Genomic DNA, 24,949 nt, shown 5'->3' with positions numbered 1-24,949 from the left:
CCCTTTAATATTTATTTCAAAAGCTCTTTTAATAATAATGATAATAAAAGATGTCCTTTTAATTTTCTGTTTGTTATCATGTTTTCCCATATTCTTATAAATTTTGTGGATTACCTCTATTTACCCAAACATTTCTATTACAACAATTAAGGGGAGAATTAATAACATTAATCTATGAAAATGATCCTTCCAAAGTATAGAGGCAAATAAAATAATAATAGTAAAAAAATTTAAAAAGGTAGTTAAAATACAAGAATAAAATGAAAATTTTCTCTTCTCTAAATGCCAATTTATTAAAGTCAACTCTGACTTTCTAAACTTCCTTTGCAAGATCATGACTTTGTGTCTTAACAAAGTCAACTCTCTCCTTTCAATTTGACACCAAGAATCTTGTTCAAAACCAATGGATTTGCCTTGCCCTTGGATTCCTTCATCACCTACAGAACCAAAAATTAGAGTTTCAGACTGCAATAAAATCATAACTTTTCGCCATTGTTGCTGATTCATGCACCTGGCCGGCAAAAAACCCTTGCAACCTGGTTTTTCCTGCACGGTACTGTTCGAGCTGCTTGGGATTTGCAGCAAGGACTTTATCTACTAGTGCTTCTATGGTTGCTGGATCTACAATCTGAAATTTCACATAAAAAGCGAGTTATACATTGTGGAAAACAAATTTACTAGATAACAAGCAACAAATTTGATAATCAGTATCGATATTCTTGGTTGGAAAAGGAGCACAAACATAGAAAGCTTGGTCTCATAAATTTTATGATACAAACGCCTAAAACTGATGTTGCTCACTCCTGTTTAGACTAGTCGGAAGCTATCATGTCTCTTTCAGAATTGTTCTTCTGAGACTTTGAAATGGAGCAGTTTTTTCAGCTGTAAGAATTGTCAGAAGATCCTTACAACTTATGCTGTTATTGTTGTAATAAGACGATAATGTATCTTATTCAAGAGAATCCACATGTACACAATTTACCAAATACAATCAGTTATAACTCAAAACCATGCTCGACATCTTAATACTTAGTCAGAAATCTGAAGATATTACTAAGAATTCACTTGGATATCATCGATCGAGAAACAGAAGAATCCATGCACCAAAACATCACAATTCAATGTTCAGATTGGCAATTATAAATTAAGATCGAAGTATTAGACTTGCCTGAACTAGATCCTTTTCCTCTATCAGTGACTGGACAGTTCCACCTTTGGACAGAAGCTCAAAAAGTATCTGTCAGAGAAGGAAAAAAATAAGAATATTTAGAAAAAATATGGTATATAATGTCGAACATCCGGTAGGGATGTTTAAGCATATGGTCTATATCCTTTTCCCAACATTCTGCATAGAAGAACTATTAGTTCGTATAGTTTTCAAGTGACTCAGTAAGACAAAGAAGAGAGCAGAGAATAAAATGCTTTGATTAGATAAAAATACTAATAGCGTAACCCTGAGCTTTTAGAGTATACCTACAATAATGGCATATCGTATCATAATGAAAAGAGCCATGGTAATTGTCGTTTATGATAGTGTCAATTCCTAGGAAAATTTATGACTTCATAATTGTCTGAAGTAGACTGAAGAATATGCTAACAAATAATAAGTTCAGCATGATGTGATGAAAGTTCGACAATTTTCTTGAGCAAGAAAAATGAGTAGGTTAATTTTACATGTCAACAACTTTAATATTACTAAAATAACCATAAAAAGGATTATAGAAGGAAATTATCCGACGACGGAAATCCAAACATTGGCATACCTCCTTCCCTATCTTCCCACTGATGGTCCCATTTTTTATTGAAGCTATTAATTCAGAAAGCTCAAACGGTGTTAGTTTTATTTCAGTTATCGAAAGCCGGTCATTTTTCAAAAATGTAGAAATGTCTCCCATGATCCAGTTGGCGGCTAATTTTGGATCAGCACCGTTCTTAAGAGATACAACAACAACCAAGCCTTATCTCACTAAGTGGGGTCGGCTATATGGATCCTTTTACGCCATTGAGCTCTATCTCCTATTATATCATCATTTATATTTAAATAAATTTTATCTTATTTTATTGTTGCTAACCAAGTCTTTTTTGGTCTATCTCGCCCTCGTTTGATATGCGTATTTGTCATAGTTTCACACCGCCTAACTGGAGCATTTATCGGTCGTCTAAGTACATGTCCGTACCACCTTAAACGTGTCTCACGGAGTTTTTCCTCAATAGATGCAACTCCAACTTTCTCTCTAATGCTCTCATTTCTTATTCTGTCCATTTTCGTATGTCCACACATCCATCTTAATATCCTCATCTCTGCAACTCTCATCTTTTGCTCATGTGCTCGAGTCATAGCCCAACATTCAGCGCCATATAACATGGCAGGTCTAACTGCCGTTTTATACAACTTTCTTTTAAGTTTTAGAGGCACTTTACGATCACATAAAACACCTGATGCTCTCCTCCACTTCAACCATCCTGTTTGTATTCTATGTAAGACATCTCTCTCAATCCCTCCATCAGCTTGCAAAAATGATCCTAAATATTTAAAACTCTCAGTTCCAGACAACTCATCATCTCCTATTTTAATACTTGTCTCATTACGTTCAATATTGCTAAACTTAAATTCCATATATTCTGTCTTTACTCTACTAAGCCTAAAACCTTTCTCTTCTAGTGTTTCTCGCCAAGATTCTAATTTAGCATTTACTCCCTCACGTGTCTCATCTACCAATACAATATCATCTGCAAACAACATGCACCATGGTACGGTATCTTGAATGTGTCCAGTAAGTTCATCCATGATTAGTGTAAAAAGATAAGGACTTAGAGCTGACTCTTGATATAACCCTATCTTTATTGAAAATGCTTCAGTTAATCCGCCTGAAGTCTTCACTCTAGTCGTTACTTCCTCATACATATTCTTAATTAGGTCAATATATACTACGCTAACACCCTTCTTTTCTAGAATTCTCTATATAATTTTCCTTGGGACTCTATCATAAGCTTTTTCTAAATCAACAAATATCATATGTAGATCTTGCTTTTGCCCCCGATACTTTTCAATTAGTTGCCTGAGAAGATGTATAACTTCTATTGTCGACCTACCAGGCATAAATCCAAATTGATTTTCGGTGACCATAGTCTCTTTCCTTAATCGTTTTTCTATTACTCTTTCCCAAAGTTTCATGGTATGACTCATTAATTTAATGCCCCTATAATTTGCACAATTTTGTACGTCCCCCTTATTCTTATATAAGGGAATTAGAGTACTTACTCTCCATTGATCTGACATTTTTTTTTGTTTTCAATATCATGTTAAATAATTTTGTAAGTCATTCAATACCTTGTTTCCCTAGGCACTTCCATACCTCTATCGGGATATCATCTGGTCCAACGGCTTTTCCATTTTTCATTCCGTTTAAAGTTTGTTCTACTTCTGAAATTTGAATTCTACGGTAAAAATTTAAATTTCTATACTCATTTGACCTGCTTAAATTATCTAAGTTAAGTTGATCACCTACACCTTCATTAAAAAGTTGATGAAAATACCTCTTCCACCGCTCTTTTATTTCTCCATCATTTACTAATACCCTATTGTATTCATCTTTGCCCCCGGGGCATAGGTGAGTTGGTTACGACGCAGCAGACTTACAGAAGAGGGCAAGGGTTCGAATCCTGGCGAAGCCAGGCAATACCCTCCTGCGTCGTAACCAACTGCACTTTCTCGATTTATCTCCTCACAGATGGTCGTGGGGCCGACCGTGTGAGGCCGCTAAGGTGACGGATCCACCTATTGTATTCATCTTTAATACATCTTATTTGGCTAATATCTTTTGTCTTCCTCTCTCTCACTTTAGCTATTTTATAAATGTCTTTTTCTCCTTCTTTTGTATCCAATTTTCGTCGGAGGAGCGATCATTCTTGCAAATATATAATTTCTTATAGGCTATCAACGCCCGGTTGACGTCGAAGCGAGCACCTCACGAATCCACAAACCAAATCCACCACCGGCTGTTCTCCTTCTCCGTCGGCACAGCACCGGAACTGATCCGTCTGCACTCCTTCAACTTGGACGCCTTCACCGATCTCTCTCGCACCTTCACTGCTCGTCACCACCGCCCTCTGCGCAGCAGAACATTCCTCTCCCTTAAATAGGGAGAGGCTGCGATCCATCAGCGCAGTGGCAGTGTGGTGGTCGTGGTGATCGTGCGAGGCGTGGATGAGCGGTTACCCAAACCGCTGGCGGTTACCCAAACCGCTCGTTCGCTAACATCTCCCACTCGTCCAAGTGAAGCCACAAAGGCAACTGGTCACTAAGACCATTAAGAGGTGTCGAGTCACATAGACTAAATATAACCGAAATGTACAGTCACATAGACTGTAAGAACAAAGAGATCATCAGTCACATAGACTGAAAGAACAACCAATTCATACATAGGAAAATGGTTCGTGCGACAGCAAGCACATTGAGCATTCATTGCTAAGAAAGTTGTTACACCTTACATAGCTGCTCATAGAGCGATTAATGCTAAGAAAGTTGTTACACCTTACTTAGCCGCTCTAAATAGTACATAACTATTCTCTGAATGACACATAGTCATTTGTCCGATGGTACACAACCATCATCCAGGTGGCACACAGCCGTTCTCCAGTGGTACAAAACCATTTACCTGGACACATCATGTCTTGCTATTTACCCAGATTAAATAACATTTATTCACATTAATATGAACATCTCTAACCCCTCAGTTTGACAATCTTGTCAAGAGCATGTTCCATATCCATAATATTCACATTCATTTCCATACATAACAGAAATGGGTCGACCAGTGAATATTCTCAAATAAATGTGAATTTATTTAATCTTCCTTTTTAGCTTGAGTCTATTCATTTTAATCAGTCGCTTTCCTAGTCATGTTCCATAGACCGAATCAACCATAGTCATAGGTTTACATGCTAAAGTAGCAGACCCTAATTAAAATTTCAAGTAAACAGCTAAATAGTCACTGAAGGCAAATGCTGAGATTAACATATAATCTCAAAGGGCTCACATAGTAGAGAAGCAGGGATCCATTCTCCTACTACCCTTATTGTCGTCTTAGCACATGTGGTATGAATCACATGCTACGATGTTATCTTCTTTACAGAAAAGAACGCATGTTTTTCACAATTAAACATCGTACAGATTTCGATCTAAACATTCCCAATGTTTAATCCTGAATCCAACATATGAATTCAAATCTGGCTACAAACAGGTTTAGTAAATGGTGGGAACATTTACTTCGATCATTAAACTTTAAATGATCTCATCTTGATCCAATTATCAAGGCGACCCCAGCTTATAGTATTGTAACAATTTTACAGCTACACAAGCTAACAGCTACATAAGCTGAACTATAAGTACCGGTCTTACCTCTATTCATACATAACAAATAGAGATGATTGTCCATGTGAGAGGACCAATCACTACCTGCCAACATGCTCACCGAGATCTTAACTCAAGAATGTAACTTTTCACATACACTGAATAAATTATGGCATTTCACTTAATCAAATTATAATATTTGATTGTCAATTACAACTTTGTTACATTCTTCGAAGTCCCATAGACTTTACATGCTCATTAAATGACTCTCTAGTCATTGGCTTAGTAAAAGGATCTGCAAGCATAACTCTTGTAGGGATATACTCAAGAATCACCTTCTTTTTAGCAATAATATCCCTCACAAAGTTGTATTTTATAGCTATATGCTTGCCCTTGCTGTGATATTTGGGATCCTTTGAGAAAGCTATAGCAGCTTGACTGTCACAATAGACAGTAACTGGACTCCCACTGTCTTCAGCAATCTTCAGATGTTTCAGGAACCTTCTCAACCAGACTGCTTCTTGCACAGCAGCTGAACATGCCACATATTCAGCTTCCATTGTTGACAAGGCTACACAAGCCTGTTTCTTGCTGTTCCAGGAGATGGCGCCACCATTCAGCAAGAACGCATAGCCTGATGTGGATTTTCTATCATCCAGGTCCCCAGCCCAATCTGCATCTGAATAACCCTTTAGGCTCATATCTGATCCTTGAAAACAGAGACAATAATCTGTTGTCGCCTTCAGATATCTGAATATCCTTTTTACTGCCTTCCAGTGTCTCGGTCCTGGGTTTGACTGGAACCGGCTCACTAAGCCAACAGCATAGCTGATATCGGGACGTGTACACAACATAGTGTACATTAAACTACCAATAGCACTGGCATATGGTCTTTTCTTCATCTCGGCTATTTCATTAGGAGTCTTGGGACACATACTCTTGCTCAGAACAGTACCTTTCACAACAGGTGTCTGTTCTATGTTGCAATCAGACATGCTGAAATGTTGTAACATCTTATTTATATATGCCTCTTGAGACAAACCCAAAAGCCGTTTAGATCGATCCCTGATGATCTTTACTCCTAAGATGTATTCAGCTTCTCCCATATCCATTATGTCAAACTGTGATGAAAGCCACCCTTTGACTTCTATCACATAACTTATGTCATTTCCTGCTATCAGCATATCATCAACATATAATGATAAAATGACATACTTTCCTTTTTCCTTTTTCAGGAAAACGCAATGATCCTCATTGATCATTTCGAAACCATAAGATAAAACGACTTCGTTAAATCTTATGTTCCATTGTCTTGACGCTTGCTTTAGCCCGTATATAGACTTTCTAAGTCTACATACTTTTCCTTCTTGGCCTTCAGCAATGAAACCTTCTGGCTGAACCATATAGATTTCCTCGTCAAGCTCACCGTTAAGGAAAGCCGTTTTTACATCCATCTGATGTAATTCCAGGTCATAATGTGCTACAAAAGCTAAAATAACCCGAATTGACACAAACTTCACTACAGGAGAAAATGTCTCTTCAAAATCAATACCCTCCAGTTGGGTATATCCTTTTGCAACCAAACGAGCTTTGTATCGATTAATCGATCCATCTGCTTTCCTCTTAATTTTGAGAATCCATTTATTCCCAATGGCCCTTCGGCCTGGAGGAAGATCGACTAAATCCCATACATGATTCTTTCTCATAGACTCCATCTCTTCATCCATTGCAATTTTCCACTTATCTCGAACATTACATCCCAATGCTTCCTCAACAGATCGAGGTTCATCATCGTCAACAGGAAGTGTCATCAATGCCTCATTCTCAATATCAAACCTCTTCTTAGGTTTGATTTTACGAATACTTCTTCGTAAGTTGGGCTGTTGAGAAGTCAACTCATGACTAGGCAAATTACTCCCACTCGGTTGACTAGGTTCAGGCATCTCTATAGACACCTCTTTGGTTGATAATGTCTCATCCTCCTCAAATAGAGGAACTGTTTTATCAACCTCACCTTTCGTTGGGAACTCAGTTTCGAGAAAAGTGACATCTCTTGACTCTATTTCAGAGATAGTTCCATCTTGCTGCTCACCAATGAAAACATAACCTTTAGAGGTATCAGAATACCTTATAAAGATACACTTCTTACCCCTAGGTCCTAGTTTTCCATATTTATGAGAGTTATCATGAACATAGGCAGCTGACCCCCAGGGTCTCAGATTACTCAAATCTGGTTTTCTGCCAGTCCAACGTTCATATGGGGTAGATGGAACTGATTTTGAAGGCACTCTGTTAAGTATATAAGCCGCTACTAATAATGCATCTCCCCAATAGGAAATAGGCAAATTAGCTTGGGCCATCATAGACCTAACCATTTCAAGAAGAGTCCTATTTCTTCTTTCAGCAACCCCATTTTGCTGCGGAGTTCCAGGGATTGTCAGCTGTCTAATAATCCCTCTATCATTACATATTGTCTTGAACATATCAGACAAATATTCCCCCCCACGGTCAGTGCGTAGGGTCTTAACCTTACGTTCCATTTGATTCTCAACTTCGTTCATATAACGAATGAAGCAATCTAATGCTTCAGATTTATGAGAAATCAAATACACATGACCGAAACGAGAGAAATCATCAATAAATGTAATGAAGTAAGAAGCTCCATGTCTAGCCTTCACATTCATTGGACCACAAATATCCGAATGAATCAATTGCAATGGTGATTCAGCCCTAATAGCCTTTCCAAATGGTTTTCTAGTTGTCTTTTCCAGCAAGACAATGCTCACATATAGACAAGTTAATCTTAGCTCGAGTGCCCAAAAGGCCCTCCTTAGCCAACCGATTCATCCGTTCTTGTCCTATATGTCCTAATCTAGCATGCCAAACTTCATCAGTTACTTCTGCATCACTAGTAAGAGCAATGTTTGAAAAACAACCATCAATTCCATAACTGATATTTGGTTCCAAATCAAGAACCATAAAACCATTCATCAAATAACCATATCCGATTGACACTGAGTCAATCTTAAGTTCAACACAACGGCTATAAAAATTAATACAATACCCTAATTCAAGAAGACAAGTTACAGAAACTAGATTCCTTCGAATCTCTGGAGCATATAGAACATCATGTAGAAACAATGTACTTCCACCACGAAGGTTAAGTTTGCAAGTGCCGATTCCTTTGACTTCAACTCTTGCATTGTTTCCTACATAAATCCATTTGTTGCCAGCTGGTACCCTGCGGTACTCCACGTATGTAACTCGTTCCCGAGTTACATGGTTGGTTGCTCCCGAATCTATAATCCACAAAGGATAAGAATCAGCCAACAACACAGAACTAGCAACTAAATGCTCAGAAAAAGATGACAAACTAGAAGATACCTTTTTCGGCTCAGAACATTCCCGAGCGAAGTGGCCCTTCTTGCCACAGTTAAAGCAAGTCAACTTGCTTTTAGGTTTCTTCCCAGTCTTCTTTCCCTTCTTCTTGATAGGGTTTGGTCTCATTCCTGCTGTAGCAGCTTCCTTTTTGTATCCCTTTCCTCTTTTAAACCATTTTCTTTTCTTGGATCCAGATGATCCAGCAGAACCGGCAGCCATATAGACTTGGCCAGAAATCCTTGCGGATTCTACTCTCTCCGCCTCCAATTCCACATGGCGTGAGACATCAGTGAAAGTCTTAATACTCTCACTGTGAGTTAAAGTCTGCTTCATGGTTTCCCAAGAGTCTGGAAGGGATCTAATAACTGCTTGAACCTGTTGTTCATCGGTCAACTCATGACCTGCAGTTTTAAGCTCCCGAATCATGTTCGACATTTCCCGGAGATGTTGAACCATTGATACATTCGGGCGCTTCTTATAGCTGTCAAACTTGATCGTCAGCTGCCGAAGCTTGCTCAGACTAACTCCACTGTATGTTTCCCTAAGGGCTACCCAGACAGCATGAGCCGAGGAATATGACTCATACTCAAATGCTAGGTCATCCACCATTGAACTAATCAAAATGCCCTTAGCAGTGGAGTCCTTTTTCTTCCATGCCTTGTAGGCATCAAGATCTCGTCTGTTTTGTGCAGTAGGACCATCTACAGGTTCAACCATGACCTGATTTACAGCCTCTAGAACTTCTTGTTCCTCTAGGACATACTGTATCCTGAGGTGCCATATCTTGTAGTTGTCCCCATTAAGTTTCTCACCCTTATTTAGTTCAGCTATAATATTCTTTGTTGCCATAACCTATCATAAATAAACAAATTATTCAGATATTCAGTGTATGTCTTTTATGTATGTAATCTCTAAATTGACTCAATGTAAATTCGATTTGGTTTATAAAATCAAGTGAGAATTACATTTTCACTCATCATTTATATGTTCCAATCTAATTTGCATTGATCTATTTTATTACATACATCCCATCTAATGAACTAATCATTTGATTAAACATGAACTAATCATGAAGTTTATTAAATGAACTAATCATTTAATAATTTAAATGAACGAATCATTTAATATTATACTCATAATGAACTAATCAAAGAGTATTTTGCATCATATAGAGAAAACAGCATAAAATGAACATATCATTAACATAAGTTTGCTGTATTTTGTTAACATATAACAAACTCTACTAAGAATGTAACATATAACATTCATATGACTCATGAACTAACAAGACTAATACTGTTTGTACATAACAACAGTATTAATAACAAGACTCTAAGAAGATATATAGGTGAACATTGCTCCCACTAGGAAGGACACTAGTGCAGTAGCCAATATAGTCATGTTCAACCCGGACTCATTGATGGCATGGTCAGCTTTAGAATTGTCCAACTGCTTTGGATCCATTTCTGGATCTTCCACGCACTCTTCAGGATTCTCATCTGATTCTTCCTGATCCAGATCCTCAGGTTCATCAAAATCTACTTCTATTGGATCCTCCTCGAATTCCATGAGGTCCATATCAGGAACCTCTTCAGGTTCTTCTAGGTCCATTTCTTCAGGATCCTCTTCGAATTCTTCAGGATCCATTTCTTCAGGATCCTCCTCGAATTCTTCTGGATCCTGTTCGAATTCTTCAGGATCCATATCTTCAGGATCCTCCTCAAATTCTTCTGGACCCTCCTCGAGGATTTCATAGTTAAGTAGTTCTTCGCACATATCTGAATATGACATGTGCCCTTCAGAATTATCCCATAATTCGAGCGCAATATTCATAAGATGTTCCGATAATGAATAAACTAGTAAGAATTTTCGTTCATTATCTGGGATTGGAACACCTTCTTGCTCAAGTTTCCATAACAATTCATCAAGCTGATTTATCAACCATCCGACTCCTTGATTCGGGTCATAATTAAGCTTCTTAATCTTGTCCCATAGTTCATTTTGTCGCTCTATGCGGCTAGTCATGATGTCAGTCGTTCGTGTTATCTGAAAAATTGAAATTAAATAAGTCAGTACAAAACCGACTTAATTCAATTTATTCAGAACCAACAATATTAGTCAAGAAAAACAAATCTTCTTGATTTTCAAGAGTTTGAACCGACTGAACCATTTTTGTTAATTCGTTAACAATGTCCTTCCGAATTGGATCTTTCTTAATTGAAAGCCCTAATCTTGCTCAATTAAAGTAATCCCAATTATACCATCCGATCAAATCCAACCCTAATTAGATCATATAAATAAATGAAACAGATTCATTTAATCAAATCTAATTAATCAGATCAATAGATAAATGAAACAAATTCATTTTTCTAATCTAATTTAATTAATCAGATTAATAGATAAATGAAACAAATTCATTTTTCTAATCTAATTTAATTAATCAGATTAATAAATAAATTGGGCTGGGCTTTTAATTAATTGGGCTGACCCAATTAATTAATTAGAAATTCAATCAAATTAAATGCCCAATCAAATTCAAATTAATTGGACTTTCCAATATCACATTTTAAGCCCAATCAATCAATTGGGCTTCACATTTTCTGGCCCAAGTTTTGGCTTCACATTGCACAGTAAATCTAATTTTTTAATCGTGACCTAAAAAAAATAAATTGATGTGCTTTGACAAGACAAAGTACACGAAGCAGCTCTAATGGAGTTACTGTTTTTTTTTTATAATGATTAAACCTTTTGATTTAATTTACTGTGCAATAAAAAAAAGAAAAAAAAATGAAGCTTTCTTTTTCTTTTTCTCGCCGAAGCAGTTCTCTGTCCGTGCCCTAAACACAGACTTCGTTTCTCCTGCCGCCTACCGACGCCAGCCCCGCCGGCGCCAGCCCTGCCGGCACACAGCCCCGCCGGCGCCAGCCCAAGCCAGCCTCACCGGCGCCCAGCCTGGCTGGCGACGCCGATCTGGCCTTGCTGGAGAGCAGAGCCTACGCCGCCGCTTGCGACGTCGGCAGAAATAGGGCGAACAGAGAAATCGAAAACAGGTAATTTATTCTACGTTAAGCTCTGATACCATTGTAGAAAATTACCTGTTGTAGCGTGCCACGCCCGGTTGAAGTTTCTCACTGTCGGAGGAGCGATCACGGTAGACGGAAAGCACCTCACGAATCCACAAACCAAATCCACCACCGGCTGTTCTCCTTCTCCTCGGCACAGCACCGGAACTGATCCGTCTGCACTCCTTCAACTTGGACGCATTCACCGATCTCTCTCGCACCTTCACTGCTCGTCACCACCGCCCTCTGCAGCAGAACATTCCTCTCCCTTAAATAGGGAGAGGCTGCGATCCATCAGCGCAGTGCGCAGCGTGGTGGTCGTGGTGGTCGTGCGAGGCGTGGGTGAGCGGTTACCCAAACCGCTGGCGGTTACCCAAACCGCTCGTTCGCTAACATTTACAAATCTTTCTATCCCTCTTCCTAACCATAAGAAAGTCAATTTGCGATTTATTATTCTCGCTTTTAAATGTGATCAAGTGTTCTTCTCTTTTCTTAAAAAACGTATTAGCTAGTATAAGATCATATGCTATCGCAAAATTCAGTATAGTTTTACCTTCCTCATTTCTTGTTCCAAACCCATAATCCCCATGCACCCTCTCATATTCCTCATTTTTCACTCCAACATGTCCATTTAGATCACCTCCTATTAAAATCATTTCATTTGATGGAATATTTTGTAACACTTCATCTAGGTCATCCCAAAACCTTGATTTGGTATTTTCATCTAATCCTGCTTGAGGTGCATATACACTAATTACGTTTATAGTGTCTTTCTCCACTACTATTTTGAGAGCTATAATTCTATCCCCCTTTCTATTTACTCCTATAACTTCATCCTTTAACGAACTATCTACAATAACACCAACTCCATTTCTTGTTTTACTCTTTCCTGTGTACCATAACTTATAACCCGAGTTCTCTATCAACTTTGCCTTTTTGCCTACCCATTTTGTCTCTTGTACACACAAAATAATAATTCTTCTCCTAATCATCGTATCTACTACCTCCATTGTTTTACCAGTAAGGGTTCCTATATTCCATGTTCCAAATATTTGACTATTAATTTTCCTATAATTTTTATTCTTAACCAACCTATGGTGTGAGAACTTTTGCTCATTTAACACTACACCCAAGTTCTCATGGAGATGTAGTGGTCTTTGCTGAGACGTTACAGTCGGACCCTGCAACGCGTTCCTTCCGGGGAACATCCTAGCATTAACACAATAGTTTAATGGATCCATTCATGAGTGTTTGCCTTAGTTTAACGCTGACTGACAACCTAACGCAACCTCCTCCTTTATCCGGGCTTGGGACCGACAATGATAAGGTAAACTTATCACAGGCGGAGTTCCTGTAAAATTCAGCAACCTACAAAATTCATCAATTGTAACTGTTCCTGTAATGAAAGGCATTTGTTTATCTCTGAAGTAACCTGAGATTTTAGCAATTTTTACATGATTGTCATTAGCTAAAAAGAGAACATCTTGCATTGCAAGACTCATTTTCTCATATCGTCTGTGCTTTGCTTTGGGAAGCTCAGGCAACCCTTGACAAAGTTTGTCGACAAATTCTTTTGTGAGAACAACTTCTGGTAGGTCAGGCTCTGAAAAATATCTATAATCTGCTAGCCCTTGCTTTTTCCTCATCGTAAAAGTTTTCTAGTCCATAAACAAGCCAAATAAAAAAAGACAAATGAAGATAAGACTCATAATCTGAACTACATGGCGAATGACAAACCTGAGCACCTTCTTCCCATAGACGAGTTTCTTGGACAATCTGATCGCTTTGACCTTGACTATGTAGAAGAACCTGTCTCGAGATCGCATAATCAATGGCTCTATTCATTGCAGAAAACGAATTCATGTTCTTTATTTCCTTCTGTCGACAAAACAAGTAAAAGTGTCGACCCACAAGGTTGGATACCTAGTGCCAACTAATAAAAACATATATAAATAATAATAATAATAATAAATAAATAAATAAGTAAAAGTGGGAGCAACAATCACTATAAATGATAAAGGTCTAACTTCAAACCTCTAAATTAATTCATCCAAAGTAATATTGTAATCAATGTAAAAGAAAAGGAGTAAAACACAATAAGGATATAAATCGACGTTAAGTTTGATCGTAAGTTTTTTGAATAACTGACTCTATTCATAGCCACAATCAATTTACCGATAGATCAACTCTCTCGACCATCATAAGATGCACATCGATGCCCCCATCTGTTCACTATAATTTGTTAAATGGCTATAGTAGATGGTGATCAATACCATTCAACTTAAAACATAAGTTTGTTATACTTTCCAATTCCATATATATAAAAGATTGACAATTCAACAAAAAATAAACATCATATGTTTTTGATTATTTTACATTAAAAACAAAAAACTATGCCAAAAGGATGCGGTACACGGTTTCAAGTATATGAATGATTAACACGATATGCATTAAGTAATATGTGAGCAAATAGTACCTTGGTACCGAATTTTGATTGCCCTATTGGACGAACAGAAACATTTACATCACAACGAATTGAAGTGAACCTTCCTGCATATTTCCATTGCTTATTCCGAGATACCTAACCGGCCTTTGTATCTCTGCTGCATATTCAGCAACCTCGAGTCCACTCCTCATATCAGGCTTGGAGGCAATCTCTAGTAAAGGTACTCCTACCCTATTTAAGTCGACTTGCATAAAGATGGCTCATCAATCACTACATCATAATATCTTAATAAAATGGCAATGACAAGAAGAAGCTACTTCAAGCTTACGATTAGAAATATGCAAATATGTCAATTATGATGGAAGGAAAGGATGATGAGGTAGGAGGTGTAGAGAGAAAGGAGAGAACAAACTATACTTTAAGTTGCAATTGAAACTCACAAATTGAATTCTCTATTTCATTACAAGCAACCTCATGGGGTATTTATATTAACTTAACATTGGTTGAAGAAGTTTACTAAAATATGTAATAGCATTTCAAGAGACCAACTTTAAGGTCCTTTATTGCCCTTAAAATTGATGACATTTATTACTTTGCCAACTTGTCTTGCATATTGCACTTGTCTTCATATTGCACTTGTCTTTATGCAATGTTACTTAGTGTAGTGAGACAATTTGATGTCAACTGCAACAATCCCCTCCTTGACATTAGAGTTGCAAATTATTCCAAGCCTTTCTCTAAGCTTTTCAAACCTTGCTCATGGCAACGGTTTCATCAGAACATCAACCACCATTTCTTCTGTTTAAATGTGTTCCATATGGATTTGCCGCTCTTTCTCCATTTCCTTCGGATAATAAAATTTTATCTTCATGTGTTTGGTTCGATTGTGAAAAACTAGATTCTGGCTCATGGCTAGTCCGTGGGTTGATCCGCCTAATCCGTAATCCGTCTTAGATTGGGTTGGATTGGAGATTTTCAACCCGCCAAATTAGTGGGTTGGCCTACTCCGTCCCGTTATATAATGAGTTTTTAGTGGATGGCCTGCTTTGCCATGAGCAGTGCCGGCTTTAGGCATAGATAGGCCACTAAGGCCTATGCCTAGGGCCCCCAATAAATTGGGGCCCATTTTTTTAAAATACCAATCATTATATATATATATATTTTGAGATAATAAGAAATTTTTAAAATATCTTTATTAGATTTTGGAAAGATTTGGCATGATCATTAGATTTTGTAGAGATTTAGCATGGTCATTGGATTTCATAAAGATTTTGACATGATTCCAATATATTTAATATTTCTCAATTCTTAAAACTTTAATTTTACTAGTTTCTTTATATTCCTCTCCTTCCTTCCTTCCTTATTAACCTAATAACCTATTTTGCTCAACTTCAAATATTTTACTTATTTGATAGTTTATTTTCTCTCCTCAAAATATTTTCAAAATCATCATAAGGGGTGTAAGGAGAGGAACGATCAGAATTAAGATCTTTTGTTACATATTTTTCTATGATCTTAAAACCTAAAGGTACACTTATTTTCCTATCAAAATTTTTTTATGCTTCTGTTAATTTTTTATTTTCTTATCAATGATTCCTGTTGTAAACTTGTACATTTGTAATCTTATTCGTAGTTAATACTATTAGTAAATTTTTACAATATAAAGATATGAACATTACTATTGTATTAGATCAATTAAAATGTTTTATTTCTTTTTTAAATGAGTATAGAGAAAATAGATTCATATCTGCTATGATTTCTGTTAAAGAAATTATAAATGAAATGAATATAGAAATTTAATTAATAAGTTTACATCTCAAAAATTAGAAAATTTAATTTTATATAAAAAAATTATTTTTAAAATTAATATTTTAATTTATTTTAAAAAAAAATTTAAACCCACCATTATTGGTCTCAAATTCGAATAAAAAAAGATGAAAGAAATTTTTTTAAAATAATAATAATTATTTTAGAAAAAATTCGCCTAGGGCCTCCCGGAGGCTTGAGCCGCCCCTGAGTTAACTCGTTTGACAGTTCCATCTTTTAGTTTTTTTTCTGAGAAAAATATAATCAGCATATGTAACTAATTAATATAATTATTTATCTTTTAACTCCATCGTATTATTTTAGAATGCAGTTGATTCATATATATACCGGGATTTCTCTTTAAATCTGAGTTTGATAATGGCTTTTTGTATTTCTGAACATGTATCAGACTTGGAATTCCTGAGCATTAAAATGTAAAATTGTTTTCTTTTTATTGATACATGCAATATAAAAGATTTTATAGAAATCGAATACAATTGATGAAAATCTAAGATGCTGAACAGATTCTGTATTTTGGGTTTCTGAACAAATTAAGATTTGTAGCGCGTTATAAGTATTTCAGATTCAACGTGAGTTGATCATTAAATGCAAAGGCGAACAGATCAAAGGACTCGATCTTTCAAATTTTATCTAAAATGTGGCTTCTATTTGGCAGATGTCAATTAGAAACAGCAGCAGGATAACTAAAAGCGGATTTAGCCGTAAACTGGAACTGGCTGGACTCATTTGATGCCTGGAGTAGCCGGCGGCAGAAGAGGAACGCCGTCAAAATCACCTCCGACGAAGCACTGAGACAGAAAAGCACAAGGATGGCGCATCATCGGCAGCGGCACGATGAACCTCACTACAAGAAAATTGACAATTAGAGCATCTACAATGCTCCTGCGTTAATAACACCATAATATTAATAAAAAAATAAAAAAAATACATGTGGGGTGAGCCAGCCCCTGGCTGGCCCACCCCACTACCACATGAACGCGTTCAAACTCTTGAACGCGTTCATGTGACGTTCATGCGGAGGGGTGTTATAACACCTCTTCACAATGTGGATTAACACCTTTGAGCGTTAATGGGACGTTATTAACACCCCATTGCAGATGCTCTTAGCGATAAAATTAACAACGGATAATTAATGATAGTATTTTAATTTATCTTTTTTTTTAATTTACGATGAAATTAAAATTTTGTACCTAATTTTAGCGATCGAATAATATATTCCGTTGTTAATTGATGTTAGCGATCAAATAGAGCAATGGAAAAACTCCATCGTTATTCAATCGTTAATGACTTTTAGTGACCGAATAGCGATCGTTGTTAATGTCACCTATTTTTTTAGTGCTCCTCGGACTGAAAAGGATACGATGTGTACTTGATCATATCACAAGCGCTCTTGAAATCGTAAAGCATCATCGAGTTTAGTTGGTCCAGGACGACCCACTTCTTGTGCATCTCGTAGAAGGTCAATCCGGTGACCAAACTATCAAATCCAGCCTGGTGAGCCACGCCGTCGGCCTCCACCTTCAGTAGATCCGCAAGCTTCATTAGACCGACTTGTCCCTCGCGAAGTCCATGGCAGAATCGTGCCATGTACTTGACGTCGTAAAGTCTTCCTCCAAAAATGTCGTGCGTTGTCGTTATAAATTCCGGCAGCGTCTCCGGCAGAGGCCTTCCGTCAGTCAGCATTTTCATCAAATACCCTACGTCGTACGCGCCATGGAATGTCACGAACGAACAGTCGCCACCGCCGAACAGCTTCTCCCGTAGCAGCGCACCGCAGCGAATAGAAGAAACTCCCTCGCGCCGGTGCCTTTGAATATCGATGCCGCTGTTCTCCAAGAAGTGAATGGCCTCTGGCAAGCAGTGGTCGACCTCTGGGTCAAAGTTAGAGAAATTAATCTGCCATGTGTGTTGAGGCAAAGGTCGGTTGCCGGAGGCATCGAAGAGAGTGATCCCGAGCTGGACGACGCGGAGATTGTCCACGTTGTACTTGAGGTCTCTATATCTCTTCTCCTCAGGAGCATAGCGAGGAGTGCTTCGGAGGAAGCCACAAAACTCTGTATCGATTGCAACGATCGGGAAGGAGCAGCGAAGAACCGCAATAGTTTCCATCTGCTCCAGTAGATTATGCTCCCAAACTTCGACTTCTCCCATCGCCAACTCCGAGTCTAGAATCGAACAAGCGGTGGTAGAATTGAGACAGCTAGGATGGATCAGTTGTAATCCAACCTTTATTTATAGAGATCCTCAGAGTTCCAATCCTACTTGAATCTGTTAATATTTTCGGAGTTTTGGTAACAATATGATGCTTGATAAATATAATTATTTCTGATTAACTGTGTCAGCTCTTTCTAAATTAGAATTAATCGACCGAATTAATTTAATTTTTATTGAATTAATCAAAATAATTGAATTATTTAAATATTATAAAAAATTTATCAATTAGTTAAAGATTTATAAATTTACTTATTTAAGAATTTATAAATTATTTTTTATTTTAATTAATTCTGTTAATTCGATTTAATTGAATAAGAAATTTTAGAATTGAAATCGAATTTCAGTTTTAAAATTTCTTATTCAATTAAATCGAATTAGTCGAATAAATTAAATTAATCTATTTTTTTAAAAATAATTGAAATAATTTAATTGAATTTTTAAATTTAATTAATTCAATCAATTTATTTCATTTAATCGAATTATGTTAGAAGGATAGATTTGAAAATAGAGATATTACGAGTTTGAAAGATTTTTTTATTTATTTTTTGGCCATTTGAAATCTGAATGCTGAAAATTTTCTTTTGTAAGATACGGGGGAAAAAAAAATTGAATCCGATTCAGTATGGTTTAAGGGTTTCCTTGTTTTATTTCGGTTTTCTTCAGCCTGACACCCGACTCTGTAGTTCCTCTCCAACCGCGATAAATCAGAGGCGCACGAGAGATCGGGGGTGGTTCTTCTTCCCCGCCGCTACGCGTCGCCCTCCTCGTTCTCAAAATCGCAATTTTGAGGCCTCTGTTCGGTGTGGCCAACCGCGGAGAAGAGAGGCGAGGTCACGTTTCTTCCTCAATCGCATTGCGCCACACCTTCTCCACCAAGCCAAGCGACCCTTTCCGAGCACGCACCAGAACCCTAGCTCTGCCGCTTTTGATTGAAAGGGGTTCAATTGGGAAAACTCGAGGCGCCTTCAAGGATCGCGTGAACAGAGCAGCGTTGCCCCCTTCTTCCTCAAGCCGTCAAAGTACGCCACCGCCACGATTCACCTGTTAACTCCCGTCGGCTCTATATAACCCTAACAGCCGGCTCCGTGTCCGGCGTTCTGCCCCTTGCTCCGGAATCCAGATATCTCTTCGCTTCCCTTCCTCTCCTCCCGTCCCTGTTCATCCTGATCCGCTGCTGCCTGATCATCGATGAACGACGTCTACGCCAAATCTGTCCCCGAAGCATTTGGTGTAGATCCGAGCAAGGGTCTTTCAGATTTCCAGGTTTCTCAGAATGCAAATATATATACGGAAGAAACGAGCTACCTCAAGAAGAAAGTACTCCTTTTTGGAGAAGAGTCTTGAATCAGTTTGATGATTTACTTGTTAAAATATTAATTGCAGCAGCCATTGTTTCGTTCCTTTTAGCGTTGATCAATGGAGAGACAGGCTTTACAGCTTTCCTAGAACCTTCTGTCATACTTATGATATTGGCTGCAAATGCAGCAGTAGGTGTGATAACTGAAACAAATGCTGAAAAGGCACTCGAGGAGTCGCGTGCATATCTGAAGCTGATGTTGCAACTGTCCTTTGAAATGGTTGCTTTTCAATATTACGGGCCACAGAACTTTGAGTAGGGTTCAGCAGGGATCAGGCACAACCGAGCGGACTCAGGGCACGGTCAAGTGGAGTCCAAGTACGATCGAGTGGGATCCGAGCTAGGGCTCTTGCTCTTAGTACTGTGCTTGGGGGCCATGGTTGTGTGATCTGCTCCTAGATGTCAGGCAAATCGAGGCCATGTCAGGCAAAGCATGCCCGAGTCGGTTGAGTGAGTGGTGGCTCCCGAGCGGGTTGAGTGAGTGATCGAGTCGGAGTGGGTTGGATATAGGATCAAATCAACCTTCCGTCCGACGTGTCTCGACTTTAAACACTTCTTGCTTCTTAGAGTTCCAACTTCTTGCTGATCATCCCCGATCCAAGACTGAAGCAGTGCCCTGAGGTGCTCTTCATGTCTTCTTTTGAGCTGCCCTAGTCACTGTCTGAATACCCGTACAACACTACCTGCTCATTCTCCATGGACTTACGATACAGAATTCCATGGGTTTTGATACTCTTCAAGTACCTCAAGATTCTCTTTGCTTCTACCATATGTCCACGCAACTGATTGGCCATATATCTGGATAGGTAGCTTGTTGCAAACATGATATCCAGTCGGCTATGTGCTAAGTATAATAGGCTGTCGATCAGACTTCGAAACTTTGTTGCGTCTGCCAAACTCATTTCTTTACCATCATTAGTTCGGTCATAAACCATAGGAGTGGGCATTGGCTTACATTTCTCCATGTCGTGCGCCCTTAGGACCTGCATAAGATATTTTTGTTGATGTAAGAAAATACCATTGGCTTGTCTTTGGATCTCCAGGCCTAAAAAATAATTCAACTCTCCAAGCTTGTTCATCTCAAACTTCTCCTCCATAGCAGCTTGAAAATCTTTTATTTGAACTTGGCAGCTCCCACTGATCAGAATATCATCAACATATATAGAGACTATGAGTATTTGTTCACCTTTGTTTTTGATGTAGAGAGTTGCTTCATTCCAACTCCTCCTGAATTCTTGCGAGATCAAATAGTCGTCGATCTTTGCATACCAAGTTCTCGGCGCTTGTTTTAAGTCGTACAATGCTTTCTTCAGCTTATACACCTTCTTCTCCTCACCTTCTTTGTAGAATCCTTCTGGCTGCTCTACATATATCTCTTCTTGGAGGTTGCCGTTCAAGAAAGCGGACTTCACATCCATTTGATAGATTTTCCAAGAATGGTGAGCGGCCAAAGCTAAGATAAGTCGTATGGTATCATACCTAGCCACCGGTGCAAAGGTTTCGGAATAGTCTATTCCTTCCTTTTGAGCATAGCCTTTGACAACCAACCTAGCCTTATACTTGTTCAAGCTTTCAACTGGATTGAGCTTTAGCTTGTATATCCACTTCACTCCTATAACCTTCCTGTTGCTCGGTCTGTCCACTAGACTCCAGGTTCCATTCTTCTCTATCATCTCAAGCTCTTGTTTCATTGCTTGTTCCCATTCAGGAATGTCGTATGCCTCTTCAAAGCAAGATGGCTCTTCAACAGCCGCATTACATCTTTCATAGATGTCCGAGAGGCTTCGGGTTCCTCTTACTAGGATGTTATCTTCATCTTCCTCCAAAATTAATTCTGGTTGGTTGACTTCCTCATCTTCTTCATCTTCATCTTCATCCTGCATGGCATTCAACACTAGCGTTACAGTATGGATAATTTTCTTGTCCTCCCAATTCCATATGGAATGCTCATCCACCTTGACATCTCTTGCCACGATAATCTTCTGGCTTTCAATGTTGTAGAGTCTATAGCCTTTGGAATGTAGGCTATAACCAACAAAGATGCAGATGTCTGCTCTACTATCTAACTTGTCTCTTCTTATCTCTGGAACCCAAGCATAACATGGACTTCCAAAGATTTTGAGATGTCCCACTTGTGGATTCTGATCAAACTAGGCTTCGTACGGCGTCTTCCCTTCCACAGCTTTAGACTCCATTCGGTTCTGCAAATAGACAGCAGTGTTTACTGCTTCTGCCCACAAAAACTTTGGTAAGGACTTCTCGTGTAGCATGCATCTTGCCATGCCTAGGATAGTCCTATTCTTCTGTTCACTCACTCCATTTTGTTGAGGAGTGTAAGGAACGGTTAGCTGGTGATGAATTCCAGCTTCTCTCAACATGTCTTTGAACTGTCGTGCGGTAAATTCTCCACCGTTGTCACTTCTGAAAGTAACAATTTTCCTCTTCGTTTGAGTCTCCACCATTTCCTTGAAGTTCTTGAAATGGCTGAACACTTCCGACTTGGACTTCATGAAATAAACCCAAGTGTACCTGCTGAAATCATCAATAAATATTACAAAATACCGACTCCCATTTAATGAAGGTATATTCAGAGGACCAAACACATCGCCGTGTATCAGTTGGAGCTTCTCCTTAGCTCTCCACACTTGCCCAAGTCCGAATGGTTGTCTATGAAATTTGTCGAGTTGACAAATTTCACAAATCCCATTCGTCTCTTTAAACTTCGGCATACCTTTCACCAGTTCTCTTCTTGACAGGCTAGCTAGCGACTGATAATTGCAATGTCCTAGCCTTTTATGCCATAGCTCTCTCTCATCGGTGCTTACAGCATTTGCCAGAACTTCTCCCCAATTTATAGGAAAGCTCCTATCCACCATCTTTACAACAACAATTAAGTTCTTCTAAGCATCTCTAATTTCACACTTCTTATCAAAGAAATGAACATCATAATCATCTTCTAGCAATTGTTCAATGCTTATTAGACCTTGATGCAAATCAGGAACATAAAGCGTAGTGAAGTTGGTTTTTGTACCTGAAAGTGTTGGTACTTCAATGTTGCCATTGCCTTGCACATGAACCAGCTTTCCATCACCCATTCTTACTCGCAAGCAATTGCACGGGTGAACAGTATCGAACAACGATCCGTTCGGCGTCATGTGATGAGTACAACCACTGTCAAGTAGCCACGTATCTTCTTTCCCTTCGACAGTCTTATGCACTTCCATTTTAGCCATCAAGGCTATTTCTTCAACCTCCTGATCATCCCTTTTGACTTGAGAATTTTGGGGTTGAGATTTGTTTCTGCAATCTCTTGCTAAATGACCTAGCTTATTGCAGTTCCAACATTTTGCAGGTGCTTTACTTCTGCAAAATTTCTCCAAGTGTCCCTTTCTATTACACTTGGAACAAAACAGATCCGATCGGAAATTCCGTTCAGATTCCTCCTTCTTTCCTTTCTTTTCGTTGTTGTTGTTGGAGTTACCTTTGAACTTCGATACCTGCGCCTTGCCTTTGAATTTGGCCACCAACGCCGTCTCGGTCGCTTGGCCAATTCTATTCTCCTTCCTCAATTCAACCGCTTGTAGGGAGTTCACCAACTCGGCAATACTTATCTGCGACAGGTCACGCGAGTCTTCCAAAGAAGAAATTTTTGATTCAAACTTCTCTGGTAAGCTCACCAACACCTTCTCAACAACTCTTGCATCTGGCATAGACTCTCCAAGTAGTCTAATTTGATTAACTACTTTCATTAGTCTATCGACAAAATCTTTAACTGCTTCCACCTCCGTCATCCTTATCAACTCAAATTCCCGTCTCAAGTTCAAGACTTGCATTTGCTTCATCTTGATACTTCCTTGAAACTCCTCGCTTAGCCTATCCCATGCACCTTTTGCTGTTTCACAGTCCATAATTCTTATGAAAATGGTCTCTGATACAGCTGCGTGAATCATGCTAAGCGCCTTGTATTTCTTGGCGTTCTCCTCGGCATAGAACCGCTGCTGCTGTACGGTTGGATTCTCTCGCAACTCGGCAGGAGGTGCATCAGACTCTACCGAGCTCCAGAGGTCGGCACCCTTCAAAAAGGTTTTCATCTTCACGGCCCACATGACATAATTTTGACCGTCGAAGGTTGGTGGTGCTCCGGCTGTGACGCTCGTCATGGAGGTGTTTAGGCGTACTTTGGGTTTCAAGGTTTTCTAGCTCTGATACCACTGATGGAAGGAAAGGATGATGAGGTAGGAGGTGTAGAGAGAAAGGAGAGAACAAACTATACTTTAAGTTGCAATTGAAACTCACAAATTGAATTCTCTATTTCATTACAAGCACTCTCATGGGGTATTTATACTAACTTAACATTGGTTGAAGAAGTTTACTAAAATACGTAATAGTATTTCAAGAGACCAACTTTAAGGTCCTTTATTACCCTTGAAATTGATGACATTTATTACTTTGCCAACTTGTCTTGCATATTGCACTTGTCTTCATGCAATGTGTCCTTAGTGTCGTGAGACAATTTGATGTCAACTGCAACAAATTAGAGATCGAGACAGAAATCAACCTGGGAATAACTCCCTGTTTCTGAATGGAGCAGTTTCCCTGCATCTTCTTCCATGTGAACTCTAGTTATATGCCAAACCTTCTATGACCACCACCAAACTCAATCGGAAGATCTAAATCAATGAAGCCTTTAGTCGCAATTGGGATGTCGAATTGTGAGATCTGATACCCTTTGGGTAGATCTGGGTAAAAGTAATGTTTCCTGTCGAACTTGGAGGTCATCGACAAGCCACAATTGAGTGCAAGGCCCAGCTTCACTGCAAATTCAACAACCTTGGAGTTCAGAACTGGCAGAGTACCAGGATGTCCCATGCAAACAGGGCAAATGGTGGTGTTCGGTCGTGACCCGTAGACATAAGGACAGCTGCAAAATGCCTTGGTAAGGGTTGTTCGGCTCCAAAGCTCTTTTAGGTGCTACTTGGATTAGTTCCTCTTTCAGAGGTTTAACAGTGCTCTCTCCTCGAGCACTGGTACAAGACCTTGAGGCTCACAATCTGCAAAAAAGAGCACCACTGGTATCAGACATAGTAACTAACTAAAGTCAGCATTCTACACCATATTTTATCATATATAATATTTATCTTTTATCAAAAAATAAAATCATATATATATATATATATATATATATAATTTTAGCTATATGTGTTGTAACATCAAAGTTAATTTTAGTAATTATAATTATTATAAGGTGGACGTCATCGTATTTCCCTCCCTCACGCCAATCGCATAGCTCGATGCATTAATATCATCGT

At 38.6% G+C, this 24,949-nt stretch overlaps 1 protein-coding gene across 1 annotated transcript; it reads right to left on the bottom strand.

Moving 5' to 3' along the window:
- Positions 1-205: 205 nt before the first annotated feature.
- Positions 206-24,723, bottom strand: LOC141840611 (glutamyl-tRNA(Gln) amidotransferase subunit B, chloroplastic/mitochondrial-like). Its single transcript, XM_074728651.1, is given in 11 exon segments — positions 206-437; positions 512-628; positions 1,169-1,237; positions 1,764-1,939; positions 13,214-13,454; positions 13,534-13,674; positions 14,273-14,332; positions 14,335-14,486; positions 24,189-24,267; positions 24,270-24,601; positions 24,708-24,723. Coding segments are annotated over 11 exon segments (1,464 nt in total). The 3' UTR covers positions 206-356.
- Between the last annotated feature and the right edge of the window lie 226 nt (positions 24,724-24,949).

The sequence above is a fragment of the Curcuma longa genome, chromosome 11 (genome assembly GCF_044706935.1).
Source record: "Curcuma longa cultivar G26 ecotype Majalengka, Jawa Barat chromosome 11, ITB_CL_G26_1.1, whole genome shotgun sequence".
NCBI lineage: Eukaryota > Viridiplantae > Streptophyta > Magnoliopsida > Zingiberales > Zingiberaceae > Curcuma > Curcuma longa.
The sequence above is the reverse complement of the archived record's forward strand: the minus strand, read 5'-3'. Positions and strand labels throughout refer to the sequence as shown.